The sequence below is a fragment of the Drosophila biarmipes genome, chromosome 3R, assembly GCF_025231255.1.
Source record: "Drosophila biarmipes strain raj3 chromosome 3R, RU_DBia_V1.1, whole genome shotgun sequence".
NCBI classification, from domain to species: domain Eukaryota; kingdom Metazoa; phylum Arthropoda; class Insecta; order Diptera; family Drosophilidae; genus Drosophila; species Drosophila biarmipes.
Genome location: NC_066616.1, coordinates 10,941,769 through 10,958,933, shown reverse-complemented (window position 1 = coordinate 10,958,933; position 17,165 = coordinate 10,941,769). Strand labels below are relative to the sequence as shown.

The window sequence follows — 17,165 nt, the reverse complement described above, 5'->3', positions numbered from 1 at the left end:
TAAAATTTTTTTACGAACTTATCAAGAAAACATATTCAGGTTTAAAAGCTACATTTTTTCCTAAGCTCTATATTATAAATAATATAAGCAAAGACTCGTTCCAGTTCTGACTTTTAAATATATTACCAAAGGCGGCAAGTCTCCACAGCAGGACGCATGCCACTTCCCACGGAGCAGTTGTAGGTCCGGAAAAAGTCATCACTGTTGGAGAGGACACCCAGGATCCGGTACTTGTCGATGGTGTGCTTATTGGTCAGGTCTTTCCAGTAGTGCTCCTCCTGGTACTCGGAGCAGAATACCTGAGCAAAGCCCAGGAAGAAGAGCTGTTCCGGCGTGAGGTCAAGACCTGGCATCTGCTCGCTGATCCCCTCCTGCCCAGGATCCTCCAGCAGTCGCCTCTTGAGGCTGCGGTAGGCCGCCAGAGCCTGTCTTAAACCTCCATTATCGGCGATGTTCTCGTCCAACGTAGTCTTGCCGTTGATATGGCGGCTTATCTCCGGTATCATGTACCCGTTGTAGTGATCCATGTAGCACTCGGCGCGTTGCTCGAAGTCCTCTCGAGATTTCTCCGACCACCAGGAGCGCAGGTTGCCACTGCCGTCAAAATGGGAGCTGGATGTATCGAATCCATGCGTCAGTTCGTGGCCCACAGTGAAGCCCAAGGTGCCGAATTTCAGGGCGAGTGGCCAGGAGCGGTGGTAGATGGGTGGCTCCAGGAGTCCGGCCATCACGTTGATGGAGTTGTCCAGTATGTAGTAGGCCGCCGATACCTGCATCCCCAGCAGCATCGTCTGCGGCTTGGTATCGTTGGCCAGTTCCTTAAAGTGTCGACTGCTATAGCGCTTGATTTCGGTGTCAAGGCGCTGGAGATTGATGTTGGTAGAGGCGTAGCTATGCTTGACGACTTTTAGGCTTCCGATTTCACGGATCAGACGATCTGATAGGGTGTCATCCTTAAAGGCACCGATGCGAGACTGAATGGCCGACTCTTTGAGCAGAGCCTCCTGGCGAGTTTCCGAGTCGAGCCAGTCGGCTTCCTCCAGAGACTTTCGAAGGATCTTTCGTAATTCCAGCACAATATCCGATACCTCCGACTTTTTTTCCTCACTAAAGTTGTTCTAAACGGGAGAATTTATAAATATTTTAAATATACAAATTAAAAATGTATAGAACTTAAGAGGACCCACCGCCATATAGAGTTTGTTGAACAGAAACGACATGGAGGTCTGCATCTGAACAGCACAATAACCCCTTTGGTACTTGGTCGCCTTTATTTTGGGATCAAACTTGTGGAGCAGCTTCATAGCCAGATAGTTGGCCACCGCCTCGGGATGTCTTTCACACACCTTCTCCAACTCTACGTAGTAAAAGTCGCAAAACTTTTTATGGGAAGCATGGAGTCCGTGCCACGCAATATCATAATAGTGCGTCCACTGGGAGAACTCTGTATTAAACTCAAAGGGGAAGAAGACTTCGCACTGGCCGGGCGACCACCTCATCGATTTTATCTTCTGGTAACTTAAAATCCCTCAGGTAACCACGCATCCGCTTCTCATTTAACTGGAAGGCACGGGTGGCATTACTGGCTATATTATCCTCGAGAACGATGTGATCGAATCCCAGTTGGGGCAGTTTGGTGTAGGGCACAAAGGGATACACTGGCAGGATGGCTTCCCGTATAAGTCCACTGGCTCCGTAGTTGGTCAGGTGGGCGCTCATGTTGAACCAACTGAAGGCGGAGGCATTCCAGGAGGCTCCGTCGATGGCGGGAAAGCCTCCGATCGACCTAATAAGATCCAAGTAAGCGGGATCAGCTGCATTGAAGGGATGGAGTTCCGCTCCCAAACAGGCATTGTAGAATCTTTGGGCCACCGTCAGTTCGCTAGACACATTCAGAGCCTCCGCCAGGTCCATCCTGGCCAACAATTGCTCCGCAACGTCGCTCAGTGTGTAGACCATGTCGGCAAAGCTGTTCCGCCGGTGCCAGGAGTGCCTATCCGGCTTTACCTTTGGGTAGTTACCGCAGGCGTACTCGTAGAAGTCTTCACAGGGCGCCACACTTGGATTCATATAGGATTTCATAATATCAGCGTAGACCCTCAGGTAGTCAGCAGTTGAGTTGCTGGTCGGTTTATCCTTGGGGTCGTTAATACCAGTCCCATCTATCACACTCCTGGCCTCGCAATGCATGAGGATTGTGCATATGAGAACACCCAAAAGCCACATTTTCGATGGAAACTTTAACACCTTATAATATAGACCTATTACGGCCTGACTGTCCGATTTAAATCGCGACCGGAGACTGGCAGCATCACGAAGAAACTGGCAATCATCTAAGCAAGAGAGCAGCGATCGAAAGATTATAGACACGTATCAATCGAAATTTTTGTTGGTATACAAAACAGAAATGAAGCCTCGAACTTTTGATAAGACAGTGATTCATTCAGTGTTATTACGTTTATGTTCTGTAGAATTGTTCAGTGAGTAGTAAACATTTTTATTAGTTCTGAATATTAGTTTAATGTATTAAGATTTTTCTGGTCTGAGTACATCATGATTTCTAAGTAAAGCTCATTAACCTAGAGTTAAATTGTTAAAATTATTAGGGAAAACAAATTCGTCTCCTGGACGCGGTTTTATCTCTAGGAACGACACATTTTAACAAAGTGATATTATAACTCATTGAATTAAAAAATTCAAATTTGGAATTCGAGAAAAAAAAAAACAAAATTTAACCTAGTCTGCCGACAAATTTAGACAGCAGGATCAGTTAACTTGACATTAAGAAACAGGTCCATCGGAATTTCCTTAAATTAAATTATCTTTCTGAGTTTATAGCAAATTTAAAATCAAAACAAACAAGGAAGTTGCAGTTACAGGTGGGCCCAACAGGAGAATCAGGTGAGGAAATAAACAAATAAGTCCGAAAGACGGACCTTTTTCGGTCGCCATGGTAACTCGGACTCCAACAGGTGACCCCAAAAGGTGACCTCATCAGGTGACCCCAACATGTAACTCCAACAGGTGAGGAAATAAAGAAATAAATCCGATCGACCGGCCTTTTTCGCTTATCATGGTAACTCGGACCGCAACAGGTAACCACAACTGGTGACCTCAACAGGTGACCCCAACAGGTGAGTAAATAAACAAATAAATCAATAGAGGGCACTTTTTCGGTTGGCATGGTAACTCGGACCCCAACTGGTGACCTCAACAGGCGACCACAACGTGTGACCCCACCAGGTGAGTAAATAAGCAAAGAAAACCGATCGAAGGACCTCTTTCGGTTGCCATGGTAACTCAGACCCCAAAGGTGACCCCAATAGGTGACCCAGTTATGTGAACCCGACAGGTAAGTAAATAAACAAATTAATCCGATAGACGGGCCTTTTTCGGGTACCATGGTAACTCGGACTTCAACAGGTGACTTTAAAAGGTGACCCAACAGGTGAGTAAATAATTAAATAATTCCGATCGACGGACCTTATTTGGTTGTCATGGTAACTCGGAAATAAAAAGGTGACCCCAACAGGTGAGTAAATAAAAAAAAATAACTCGACAGAGGGCACTTTTCGGTTGCCATGGTAACTCGGATGCCAACAGGTCACCCCAAAAGGCGACCCCAACATGTGAGTAAATAAACAAATAAATCCGATCGACGTACCTCTTTCGGTTGCCATAGTAACTCGGAGCGTATCCTGACTTTGTTTGTTCGATACATTTTTCAGCTCATTCAGTTTCACAGAGGCGAAAAGTTGTGCAACGCTGAGAAAATTTAAAAGAAAACGCAGTAAATCTATAATGAGTTTTGATTAGGTGCTCCAGTGCCAGTGAGCTCCTGTTGGTAGTGATTTTGAATTTTGAATAGAGTTTTTGGCGCAATGTTCGTGCAGAAGAAGAAGTTGGTCGAGCATGTCCTGGCCATGCGAGCCGAAGCGGGCAGTAGTGATGATGATGAGGAGGAGGAGGACCAGGGCGACATTTTGCAGGTGCAAATCCCATCCACTAATCACTAGCCACAGCCGTCGAGCTTAATGCTAAATAACCCATATCGAATGTTGCCTTAGAAAACCCCAAAAGTAACCTGTACTGTAACCCTAGAACGTAACCTCAAAGCCCTCAAAGACTGATTACGTAACCGCCAGTTGCAACTCCTACTGCGCGTGTAAATTGCTCGTAGTTGAGGCTCGTGTCTCATGTAATATCGACCTAACACACTTGTTTTCATTTCTTTTTAGCTAAGTAACCCATAGTCCACCCAAATGCAACTGTAAAGAACTTCACCCTCCGTTGCTGCAAATCCAATCCTAGTAAAATATTACGAAACCACCTTCCAACAACTACTGTATAGCATTTGAAGTTCACCCTTTTTGATTTTTGTTTGTATTTGCTGTCATGCTATATAAGTAAAATTGTTGTAGTTTTTGAATGTAGAACGTTGGCGTACAACTATCCCATAGTTGAAATGCATTTTTACACTATGTTTACTGTGTGCCATTTTTGAAACTAACGAATTTTTGGTCTCTCCCATTTTTGAATTTTGAAAATCCAACCTGTTTTTTAAACAACAAATTGATTTACATCAAATCAATAAAACGTTTTTGTACAATCAAAAAATAACCCCTACCGCACTGCAAAATTTTGATCCTTAAATTATCCTTTCTGGAAATCAAACGGTTCGACGCATGTCGGTCCCCTAAAACCGGGGATTATAATCTAAACTTTCGAAATGGACCCGGACGAAGCGCAGCGACGCCGGGAAGAATGCGAGCGGAAGGCCCGTCGCGGGGAGATGGATCCCCGGCTGGAGTTCACCTTCCAGCTCCTGATCGATGCCACCCAGCTGCCCAGGCATCAGCTCATGGACTACATATTCGAAGGGGACATGGTAGGCGTAACGCTCTCTTAAAATCGCTTGGTATCCTCAATCTTTAAGGTATTTGGTCTAGCTCGACGAGATCAACCAGCTGTTCCTGCCGAATATGAAGAACAAGCTTTTGTGGTTTTACCAGGAGACGGATGACCCGGAACCAACACCGGTCCCTGATCCAAATAAGCCGGGGCCCTCGAGATCTGGTGTTGCTTCCAGTAGCTCTAAAACACCACAGGGTGAGATATGAATACAATATTCTAAATTTTGGTTGTATATTTATTGTAGCGGTCGCCTCAATGATTAGCAACTGTGCTTGTGGCGTCAGAGCATCGGTAGAGAAATGTTATATGTTACCCATTGGTGTACGTAAATTATGTTAATTGATTAATGTTTTATGCCATAGAAGGGCAGTCGCATTTAAGACTTATGTTTAGTTTATTTAACAATTTTTTATATTTTATTTACAGCGAATTTTAATGGTATAAAATTATACACTTAACCTCAAAAACTCAAAACTTAAATGTAACGAAAACTTGTTGCTGTCATTTGGCACCGTGTGACCAGTCGCACAAGATCCGTTAAATATTAGACAGACCATTGTTCGATGCCAAAATCTTCAGGGTTGGACAGCAGACTACAAAGTTTTTCTCCGATCTACATTCTTTCCCTTTAGGTGGTGCCTCTCCAAGTGGTTTGCCCCCACCCAAGCACAAGAAGTTGTTCCTAACCGATGGGTGGACTTGCGCTTTTACAGGAGTATGTATATACATTTTCCGGGTCAACACTTCGAAGCAGCTCCCCGAGGAGGGTTTCCAAAAGGATTTGTAAGTTCATAGCACAGTTAGGTAGAGAAAAGTTACTAAAGATCCCTGAAACCGATAGGTATTGCGGGGTGATCGATGCCAAGAACATCGGGCTGGTCACCTCCATCGAGCGCATAGTGGAGTTCGTGTTCATGCAGGCCCTGGCCTTTCCCAGTCTGGAGGGCGACGAGGAGGACGTGAGCTGCGGGCTCATCAAGGGACAGCTCTTGCCCGGGCTGCGATCCTTTTGCAGTGCCCTCCGCGTCTGCGAACAGGTGTGCGATCATCACAACGTCTTCGCAGACGGGTGCGACATGTTCGAGAAGATCGACGAGGTGGAGGAGGTGAAGGACATGTCCAAGAACCAGGACTTCTGTGGCCAGCTGGAGGAGCGGGTCAACAACTGGACGAAGGGCATATTAAAGATTCTGGGCGAGAGCGAGCAGCTGCGCAAGGAGAACGACCACAGTGGGCCGCAGGACGAGCTGGAGTACTGGAAGAAGCGAGGTGCCCAGTTCTCGCAGCTCCTGGCCCATCTTCAGGACAAGGAGGTGCAGTTCACGCTGCACTGCCTCTTCCTCGCGGGCTCCCGGATCATCAAGCAGTGGAAGGAGACGGACAGGAAGATAACCTTCTGCTACAACGAGGCGCGAGACAACTCCAAGTTCATCCAGGCCATGGAGACGTGCTGTCATTCGCTGTACTTGGACGATCCTGTGAGCATGAAGGAGTCCATCTTGAGCCTGCTGCAAACAGTGCGCCTGATCTACAGTGTTTCCCAGTTTTATAATACCTCGGAAAGGACATCCGCGCTGATGGTTAAGGTGAGCTTTAGAGATTATATAAAGTGGTATCAGATAAGTTCCCTATTTTTATTATTAAATAAATTATTTCGTATTAATACAGTAACCGAGTGAAAGGTACAAGTCAGTCTAAATACACCTGCCCTTGCTACGTTTTCTGAACGTTTTAACTTTAAACTTTTTTGGCACTTGTTTGTTTGGCCCTCTCTTTCACTTCTCCCACTTTATCTATAAGTGCTTCCTATTGATATAAAATGTTTGCGCATTTCACAAAATTATTTGACCTTTGGGCGCCTAAGTAAAATTCTTTAAGGGGAAATTGGTATGTTCTATTTTTACTTTGCGAATTTTTGTAGCCAACAAGCTTTGATTTATTACACTTTAAGTTTAAGAGGTTTACATATGTAAAAGTCGTTTAAAAAATATTGTGCTATACTTTTAAAATAAAAAGCTAAGATTATTTCAATAAAAAACAAGTGGCACAACAATAAATAATATATATTTTTTTAAATGCTTTTATTTTTGGTCTAAGAAATCAATAGTATGGAATAAACATTATGAATTTCAGAAATATAACACTCCTAAAACACTCTCTCCCTTTATCAGATAACCAACCAAATGATTGAAACCTGCAAATCGTACATCACCTGTCGGTGCAAGGAGACCATATGGTCACAGGATCGCAACGTGATCCGCACCAAGCTGAGCAACTGCATCAAGTTGAATCACATCTACCACGAGACCTATTACACAGTTCGGGAGCAACCTTTTCTACCGAATCAAACGCCCTTTGGATTTTCGGAGAACTTTGTATTTGGTATGAAGAAAGTAATGACTATAAATGATAGACATTAAAACTAATTTAATCGTGTTTTTAGGCAAATTTGACACATTTTGCGAGCGACTCTCCAAGATCATTAGCATGTTCAATTTGATCGATGACTACAATCACTTATTTGAGCGCCGTTTGGAAGGACTTCTTTTGGGAGAAGCCTTAGAAGATGCCTCCAATCACTTTGAGGAGGCCAAGAAAGACGTGACTTCCCGGAAATACGACTACTTGGATCACCGAAACTCCGACTTTAACGTGGATTTCGAGAGGTTCATTCACAAAACGAACTCCCTGAAGGACACCATAGCCACTCTGATTGAAAAGGATTTCGACACCGTTTGGGAGACGCCGCAGTGCATCCGTTTCCTGGTCCGCTTCGAGAAGGTCAGCGAGAAAATCCCACTGACCAAGATGGACGAGAAGTACACCCGGATCCTGCGCTACGTGGAGAAAGAGGTGGACCGCATCCTGAAGACGTTCCGCAAGCAGCGGGACGATCCTCCGCTGGCCAGGAACTTTCCACCGATCGCTGGAAGGATTCATTGGTGTCGCGCTTTGAGTCTCCACATCACGGAGCTCATGGATGCGGTGATGGACCATGCTGTGCTGAGCAACCTGCCCATGGCGAAGGATCTGGATGTGCGCTATCACAATGTCCTGGGTGTGCTGCAGGAGTATGAGGACGAGATTGTGTCCATTTGGCTGGATCAGGATGTCAGTGTGGCCGATGCCTGCCTGCTACAGCCGCTCTTGAGCCTCCAGGGCGATAAGTTGTTCGTCAACCTCCATCCAACGATTCCGCTGCTTATCCGGGAGGCCAAGATGTTGGCCAAGCTGGACATAGAGTTGCCAATCGTGGCTGCCACCTTGATGAGTCGCCAGCAGTACTTTATCACCATCCAGGATTCCCTTAATGTGAGTGTATTGTATTGTTTTGGAACATATATTTATAATCCTAAGATTTCTGCCTGTAGACCCTGATAAAAATGTTCCTGTCCACTGTGAGAGCTGTTAAACTGGAGGTTCGTCCTTTGTTCCTTCCCCAGTTGGTGCGTCTTACCGCCATGCTGAAACCAGGATTACATACAATTAATGTTAGTTAGACAAAAAATATTTTTGACATTAAAGTTGTATTAAAATAATGTCTCTTTTCCAGTGGACAAACCAAAACTGGACCGAGTTCTATGAAAAATGCAAACAGGCCATCGAGAATTTTGAAGTCCTGGTCGCCCGTGTCCATGACATCTACTCCAATCGCATCCTCCATGTGCTGATGTGGATGCAGGATGTCTCCTTGCAGATTTTACCAGCAGGTTGGCGGCCTTTATTTTTTAAATGTTTTCAAGTCTTTTGGTTCTACATGTATGCCGTTGGAAACTTTTCACATTTGTTCTCTGCGCAGACGATGAAATCTGGACAGTTGACGAGTTTCTGGAGCGGAGCGAGGAGGCCTGCCGGTGAGTCTGACTGTGACATGTGCTCACAAAAATTCATTAAACTCTGCTTGCCCTAATTACCCTAGAAATGTGAAGGAACTTTTCAACTTTCTGGTCTAGACTTGCGTTTATGCTAGAAGCTACATTAATTTATATTATTTATTGGTTTTAATGGGTGTTCTGTCTTAGAAGTTAGAACTAATTTAATGTGTTGTTTTGGTTTAATCACATTTTGTTTCTGATTGTTTCAGCAAAGCGGCCATCGATCTGAACCGGAAGAGTCAAATGGTCTCCGAGGCAGTGGAGGAAGTCCTCAGCTTGGTGGACAAGGCCACGGCAGCCTTTAAAGAGATAGCTGGCGATGATGTGATTACCCTGTTCGATGGTGAGTTGTGGGGTTTCTTTGGATGGAGTAATTGAGTGCCACCCATTGAGCAGCAGCCACTCCGAAAGGAGAGAACTCCGGATCGGGGGGTCGCAAGCCGGAAGACGGAGGAGGCGGAGGAGGAGGCGCCGCTGCTTCCACGACTACTGGTGGCAGCGGTCAGCAGCAGGACTGGAGTATCCTGTGGTCCTGCTTCGAGAACCCCTTGTCCCTTCTGTCCACCACAGAAAGTCTGCCCAAAGGCATGCAGGTAGGAGGAACTGAACTAGAATGCATTGTAAATGACAGCAAGAGTCGAAAATAAATTAGGAATGTCTTAAAATAGAAGGTTAAAGTTAAGCTTTTGAGTTCGCCTCAATTAACTATTTTTATACCCTTGCAGAGGGTATAATGATTTCAGTCAGAAGTTTGCAACGCAGTGAAGGAGACGTTTCCGACCTCTTAAAGTGTATATATTCTTAATCAGCGTCACAATACGAGTCGATTTAGCAATGTCCGTTTGTCCGTCTGTCCGTCCGTTTCTACGCAAACCAGTCTCTCAGTTTTAAAGCTATCGGGCTGAAACTTTCCCAAAAGTCTTCTTTCTATTGCAGGTAGTATATAAGTCAGGACCAGCCGGATCGGACAACTATATCTTATAGCTCCCATAGGAACTATCGGGGAAAAAATTAAAAAAAAAATTATATCTGTCGTGTTTTTTAACATATACCTTTCTAAGCTTGGATAATTAAATTTTATCAAAATCGGACGACTATATCATATAGCTCCCATAGGAACGATCGGAAAATTAATAGGAAAACATGAAATAAAAATAATATCTTTTGTGTTTTTTAACATATAACCTTATAAGCTTGAAAATACATTTTTTAATTAGATCTGAATTTCGAATTAAATTTTATTAATATCGGACGACTATATCATTTATCTGTCATAGGGACGATCGGATAATTTGTGGGAAATAATGTGAAACAAATTATTATTTTGACATATTATCTTATAATATTGGGGAATATAAATTTTTATATTTTTAAGAATTTCGAATTCAATTTAATAAAATTTATGATTATTTTTTATAACTGCAAGGGTATACAAGTTTCGGCTTGCCGAAGTTAACTTTCTTTTTGGTTTAATTAATAGAACAATGGTATTGATTGACTTTATTTGGCTTCATCAAAGTGTATTTTCAATTATTCCAAAGAAAGCTTTATTATTTTATCTTTAACCCCTCTTGATGTAACATATAATTCTGAAAACAACTAAATTCAGAAAATTCAAAAATTTTTTTTCCTTTATTAGATTAATGATATATATTGAAGGTATATGTTTGGTAATTTCAATATTTTACTACCGAAGTTTTCGACTTCTATATAAATATTTACTTTCCGTTTTATTTTTATTTAAAATTGTTGAAGAATGTTTACTAAGAACACCAAAAATGTTTTACTATATCGTACGTTTAATAAATCTATAATTAATTATGGGCCAAAACTGCTTATAAAATTCATTGGTTTTAAATAATATATATATAAAGGTTTTTTAAGAAAAGGTCTTCGAGAAAGAAAAACCCAAGGAGATCTAATGACACCCCTGTTCTCTGGGGGTTTCGCTACCCTTCCAGGACATGGTGTGCAATGCGGTGGTCGAGATGCGCCGCTACTACAGCCGCAAGGTGATCGACGTGCTGATCAAGGTGATCCGGGCCGCTCTGGACACCCTCCGCCGCCGGTTCATCGCCGACGAGAACGAGACGGTGTTCAAGAAGCCGGTCTTCGCGCTGCACGCGCAGCTGCAGATACCCCATGTGGTCATCAAACCGAATCTGGACGAGCTGCAGGACATTTTGGTGACGGCTGGCAAGAACATCACGGGCATTGCGAAGGGCGTGGCGCAGTGGAGCAGCGGCAAAGACCCGCCGGTGCGTACTGCCCCACTAAATAGCTTCGCAATGTTCTCCAAAATCTTGTCTTACCAACCGCAGCAAGTTTCGATGACGGTGACGCAGCCGCGCGTCGGACGCAACCACAACGAGGCATCTGGAGGCGGGAAGAGCCGGCGGCGCAAGATCTACTGCCTGGCCTCCGAGGAGCGGCCCCAGATGCCGCACATGCTCAAGAGCTTCTACTCGGCCATCATGGACAACAAGGAGGTGGCCAAGGCGGTCAATCAGCTGGCCAGCTGCACCAAGAATGTCAAGCCTGAGATCCAGACGTACATCAAGCGCTGGAAGCCGTATCATTTTCTCTGGAAGAACGACCGCACCACGCGGCAACTCATGGAGTTCGGGCTCCAGGAGTTTGAGACCACGCTGCGGTGCCTCTCGGACCTGGACGCCAATCTGCTCGTCGAACCCGACATGGAGGTCTTCGGGCAGTGCGTGGCGGTCTACAATGAAAGGCTCAAGTATGGTTTGGCCATTGAGATCAAGTGTAAGTGGTTTTTAATTAGGGCTTACTACATTCCATGACATTCATATAAATCTCTAAATTCCAGCCAAATATGTTTAAAGATTTATCTAAGGATTTAAAAGTTGTACTGTTTTTAAGCAATTTATAAGGCCACAGGAATTTTCATACTTTAGTTGCAATGAACAGATATTTAGTATTATAGGTGCGGGTAATGACCATGATTAATCACCTTCTGAAGTTGGAAATGGCAAGGTCAAGTGTAGTTTAATGATTTCCTACATATAAATAATATATAACATAAATAAGTATTAATAAGGGGGCTACAAAAATAGCTACGCGAACAGAACAGTATTGAATTTAGTCAGGTTAAATATGTGTGTATTTAATACACCTTAAATTATTACTAATAAATAGCAAAGCTTCTAGAGCCTAATAGACCAACTCTTCCAGCCCACTCCCTAGTGTTTTTCCACTATTGTATTAAATCAACATCGAACCATCTTCCAACTCCGTGCGCTCCAGTTAATCAACCATAATTTTTGGACACCCTCGCGAATTCTTTTGTTTGCTCGAATGGGAAGCTATTCAAATTGATTGGACTCCAATTAGGCCACCTAATTTGCCTAACCGAATTAGCTGGGCGAAAGGCATCCCGAAAATAAATTCCCCACACTGTTGATTGGCTAGTTTTGGGATGTCTGGGAGCCCAGAGACGCCGCAGGATGTGAGGGAATTAGCCCTCCTCCTTCCTGGCCTGCCTGCCTGCCTTGATTAATGACATCGATATCATTGGACTTGGAGTTGGACTGGGACTAGGATAAACACTTGGCACCGTTTCTATTTCCAGCCTGCAACCACAAAATCGGACAGGCCATGAAGAAGAAGTACAAGAAGGAGATGGACTACGTCTACGCGGTAATCAATGAGATGGATCGCAAGCTGGACAGGCCCATCCGCGACCTGGACGATGTGCGAATGATTATGGAAACCCTGGGTAAGATTCGGGAGCAGGAGGTGGACATGGAGCTGCGCATCGATCCGATAGAGGTTAACTTTTGAGATAGGGAACCCTATACTTTATTTTCACATTACATTTGACCTTTCCAGGAGGCTTTCAATGTCCTCACCCGCTATGAGGTCCAGGTGGAGCGGGAACAATTCGATTTGGTAGACAATCTAAGGGCCACCTTTCAGAATCTTTTGGCGGGCGCTTTGCAGGCTCAGGTGAAACTCCTCGACATGCAGCCGGCCTTCCAGGATGACCTGCGCACCAATCTGGACAACTTCAAGCAGGACAAGATCTCTTATGTAACAGAGTATCGCACTGCAGGACCAATGCAGGCGGGGCTGACTCCACGAGAGGCCTCCGACCGGCTGATCCTGTTCCAAAATCGCTTCGAGGGCATGTGGCGCCGCCTACAGACGTACCAAAGTGGCGAGGAACTCTTCGGTCTGCCCCAGACGGACTACCCAGAGCTTGGCCAGATACGCAAGGAGCTGAACCTGCTGCAGAAGCTTTACAAACTATATAACGATGTGATCGACCGTGTGAGCAGCTACTACGATATACCATGGAACGAGGTGGACATCGAGGAGATCAACAACGAGCTGATGGAGTTCCAGAACCGCTGCCGGAAGCTGCCCAAGGGGCTCAAGGAGTGGCCGGCGTTCCATGCTCTGAAGAAGACCATTGACGACTTCAACGACATGTGTCCGCTACTGGAGTTGATGGCGAATAAAGCCATGAAGCCACGCCACTGGCAACGGATCATGGACGTTACTCGCTACATCTTCGAGTTCGACTCGGAGGGTTTCTCGCTCAAGAACATATTGGAGGCGCCGCTGCTGAAGCACAAGGAGGACATCGAGGACATCTGCATCAGTGCGATGAAGGAGAAGGACATCGAGGCGAAGCTGAAGCAGGTAACCAACGAGTGGTCCGTGCACGAGCTGCAGTTCATGAGCTTCAACAATCGCGGCGAGCTGCTGCTCCGTGGTGACACGACGGCGGAGACGATTGGCCAGCTGGAGGATAGCCTGATGGTGCTGGGATCCCTGCTCTCCAATCGGTATAATGCACCTTTCAGGAAACAAATCCAACAATGGGTCTACGATCTATCCAATTCGAATGAGATCCTGGAGCGATGGCTCTTAGTGCAGAACATGTGGGTCTATCTGGAGGCCGTTTTTGTGGGTGGCGATATCGCGAAGCAACTGCCTAAGGAGGCGAAAAGGTTTTCGAAAATAGACAAATCATGGCAGAAGATCATGCAGCGGGCCCACGAGACCCCCGGTGTTGTGGCCTGCTGCGTCGGTGACGATCTGCTCAAACAGCTGCTGCCTCACCTGCAGGAGCAGCTGGAGATTTGCCAGAAATCCTTGAGTGGTTACTTGGAGCGCAAGCGCATGATGTTCCCACGCTTCTTCTTTGTGTCAGATCCTGCCCTGCTAGAAATACTGGGTCAGGCTTCCGATTCGCATACCATACAAAACCATCTCCTCAACATCTTCGATAACACCAAGTCGGTGAAGTTCCACGACGTGGAGTACAACAAGATGATGGCGATCATAAGCAGCGAGGGCGAGATGATCCAGCTGGACAGGGCCATTCGAGCGGAGGGCTCGGTGGAGACGTGGCTAACCCAGCTTCTGGTCACCGCACAGGCCTCGCTGCACTCAATCATCCGGACGGCCTATGCCACCATTAATGATCCCAACTTCACCCTGCTCAGCTTCCTGGAGAAGGCACCGGCCCAGATTGGCCTTCTGGGCATCCAGATGGTCTGGACCCGCGACGCCGAAATGGCCCTGATGAGAGGCCGCGAGCGAAAGGTCATGATGGAGACGAATAACAAGTTTCTGGAGATCCTGAACACCCTCATCGATCAGACCACAAGGAATCTTACGAAAAGGGAGCGCACCAACTTCGAAACTCTTATTACAATCCACGTGCATCAACGCGATATCTTTGATATTTTGGTGGGTTAACTTACTGGTTCACCTTAGTACATATGATTAAAATTAAGGAACTTTAGTAATCTTATTTTATCCATTGAAAATATCCTCCAGTGCCGCATGAACATCAAGTCAGCCAACGACTTTGAGTGGCTTAAGCAGTGTCGTTTCTACTTTAAAGAAGATCTGGATAAGACCTGGATTTCAGTCACGGATGTCACCTTTACCTACCAGAACGAATATCTCGGCTGTACAGATCGCTTGGTTATTACACCTCTAACAGATCGGTAACACATGATATTGATAATATTTTTTATTGATTGTTATACTGTTATGTTTCCTTATGATAGTTACATATTCGATACCTTTTTATAAATTCTTCCTAACCATTGTTGCATTGGTTCCTGAATACTGTTTCATCTGGTGATGGTGAAAAGTGGTTTAAATTGTTTATGAATTAAGTTTCCATTTAAAAGTAGTTCATTTTTACTTCATTTCTTGGTCCTTGATGTTAGCAAATACATATCTAAAATAATTTCACTCCTCGAAGATCTAGTATTTTCTCAAATTAATTTCGTTTGCTTAATAATAATTTATTTTATTCGATGGTAAATGTTTTTCGATACCCATACATATTAAGTATACGACATGCAGTCCCCAAGAAGTTCATATTATATATTCATATCCACTGGCGTATAAATGTCTTAAATAATTTTCCTTCTAAAAGATTTGACATTTTTTCCTCTAACTAGCAATGCTTTTTATGATTTGGTTTTTGGACTTGTTAAAAATTTTTCGATATGCTTAAATATCACGAATACGCCTAATGGTCCAGTAAAATACTTGCTCCCAAGAGAGTTCTCTGTCTTCCGAACTCTGTAGGCTTCGCAATAATTCGTTACCAATAATAACTACAAGAGCTGCCGTTTAATTTGTATTCCCGGCATTTTTCCGGCATTGCTGTCCGGTCTTTCAATGATAAACTTTCGCATGCCTGGGATGCCTGAATGGGAACCGCCTGCACGTGCTCCGCACATTCCTCGTGGCAGTTTCAGTGGCCGAGGGGAGGAGGAGGATGAGGAGGTGCAGCCCACCTTGGAATGCCGCTCTGGAAACAATAGAAGCCAGCGTTTGGCAGCCCTTAAAGACGCTTTAAGTCAATGACGGCGGAGGCGGAGACAGCCGCATCTTCGCGGAATCCCATTCCGTCCTGCGGCGGCGGAAGACGAACCGACCGTGGAACCGGGGCGACGTTGACATGCCCGTGAAGATAAATTTCACTTAGCGGAGCATAAATAAAGTTTTGACAGCTGCGGCAGCCAGCAATTGGTTCAGACCAGACTGGGGGAATCTGCAAAGTGGCGCTATTTTCCCAGAGGCATCTGCAGGCAGCCTGCTTTGCATTCGTTTCTTGATCTCTCCTTGTAGATTTCCCATTCGTCTGACGTCAGCGAGTATTAGGAGCACTGCTTTTGATATTCAAAAAGCGAAGTTTGTTTTTTTTTTTCGTTGACTGCGATGACGTTTAATAGGCTGCTGCGAACGCTCCTCTCAGAGTTTCCTTTTAAATCACGGTGCCTGAACTTTTTCTCCCCCAGTTGTTACATAACCCTGGCCCAGGCCCTCACCTTGTCCATGGGCGGGGCTCCATGTGGACCAGCCGGAACGGGTAAAACCGAGACAGTCAAGGATATGGGCAAAACCCTGGCCAAATATGTCGTCGTCTTTAACTGCTCCGATCAAATGGACTACAGGTATAGATAAAATATATATAGAATATAAAAATAGTTTTGAAATTGTTAATACTCCAAGTAATAATCTCGTACTCCCTAAATTCAGACTCAAATTGGCTTTTGGTGGTTAATTCTTTAATAGATCCTGATTCCGAGTACTTAAATGTATTTATTTTTCCAGGGGTCTGGGTCGCATCTACAAGGGCCTAGCTCAGTCCGGAAGCTGGGGGTGCTTCGATGAGTTCAACCGCATCGAACTTCCGGTTTTATCCGTGGCCGCCCAACAAGTGGCCGTCGTCCTGACCGCCAAAAAGGAAAAGAGGAAGACATTCCTCTTCACAGATGGCGATACGATTGAAATGAATCCAGAGTTCGGCATATTCATAACTATGGTAATGTTTGCATTTTAAGCGTTGACCTCACCTATCTCAGTCACAGAGTCATGTTTTCAAAAAACAACCACGTATGTAGCTCACCCACACGTAAGTGCACCGACAATCTGTTTGTATTTTTTCTTAAATCCAATTTCCCGGAGCATAAAGCGAAAATAACTTGGCGTTAAAGAAGAGAGAGTGCAGCTCCAGTATTTATTAAAATAATTGTATACCCTTTTACGCTGTTAATATAAGGGGACATGGGTAACGAACTAAAGCGGAACAAAATGTTGCTCTGTAATTTTCTAGATTGTAAAGAGAACATGGTTTCTTGAAAGGGAATTTAAAAATAGTTTTTAATATTCGCCTTGGAATTTTCTTTATTTTGCTGAGGAATCTAACGAAAAATGTTCCGGTTCAAAGTCATTTTCTTTTGAAGGGCAACGTAATCTTGTCTGTGAAATTTAAAAAATGTCGTTACCCCCAATCGATGGTAGGCCTTTGAAACGTTCCGCAAAATGGAAGTGACGGGCTCTTCACGCACATAATTCCACGTTATTAGTCAT

The 17,165-nt window shown here is 44.6% G+C and overlaps 2 protein-coding genes across 2 annotated transcripts in view; one reads left to right on the top strand and one right to left on the bottom strand.

Moving 5' to 3' along the window:
* Positions 1–41: 41 nt before the first annotated feature.
* Positions 42–2,290, bottom strand: LOC108030988 (neprilysin-2). The gene is given in 3 exon segments (XM_017104188.3): positions 42–1,118; positions 1,188–1,485; positions 1,487–2,290. Coding segments are annotated over 3 exon segments (2,034 nt in total). The 5' UTR covers positions 2,227–2,290; the 3' UTR covers positions 42–122.
* Positions 2,291–4,653: 2,363 nt separating this feature from the next.
* Positions 4,654–17,165, top strand: part of LOC108031622 (dynein axonemal heavy chain 5) — a 30,576-nt gene continuing 18,064 nt past the window's right edge. The window contains exons 1-18 of the mRNA XM_050889264.1: positions 4,654–4,888; positions 4,950–5,109; positions 5,547–5,697; positions 5,756–6,500; positions 7,086–7,296; positions 7,358–8,226; positions 8,286–8,405; positions 8,468–8,624; positions 8,714–8,768; positions 8,999–9,132; positions 9,186–9,382; positions 10,751–11,047; positions 11,111–11,558; positions 12,385–12,584; positions 12,645–14,516; positions 14,607–14,779; positions 16,091–16,246; positions 16,407–16,617. Of these exons, the coding sequence (XP_050745221.1) occupies positions 4,730–4,888; positions 4,950–5,109; positions 5,547–5,697; positions 5,756–6,500; positions 7,086–7,296; positions 7,358–8,226; positions 8,286–8,405; positions 8,468–8,624; positions 8,714–8,768; positions 8,999–9,132; positions 9,186–9,382; positions 10,751–11,047; positions 11,111–11,558; positions 12,385–12,584; positions 12,645–14,516; positions 14,607–14,779; positions 16,091–16,246; positions 16,407–16,617 (6,315 nt within the window). The 5' untranslated portion in view covers positions 4,654–4,729. The remainder of the gene's footprint in view (positions 4,889–4,949; positions 5,110–5,546; positions 5,698–5,755; positions 6,501–7,085; positions 7,297–7,357; positions 8,227–8,285; positions 8,406–8,467; positions 8,625–8,713; positions 8,769–8,998; positions 9,133–9,185; positions 9,383–10,750; positions 11,048–11,110; positions 11,559–12,384; positions 12,585–12,644; positions 14,517–14,606; positions 14,780–16,090; positions 16,247–16,406; positions 16,618–17,165) is intronic.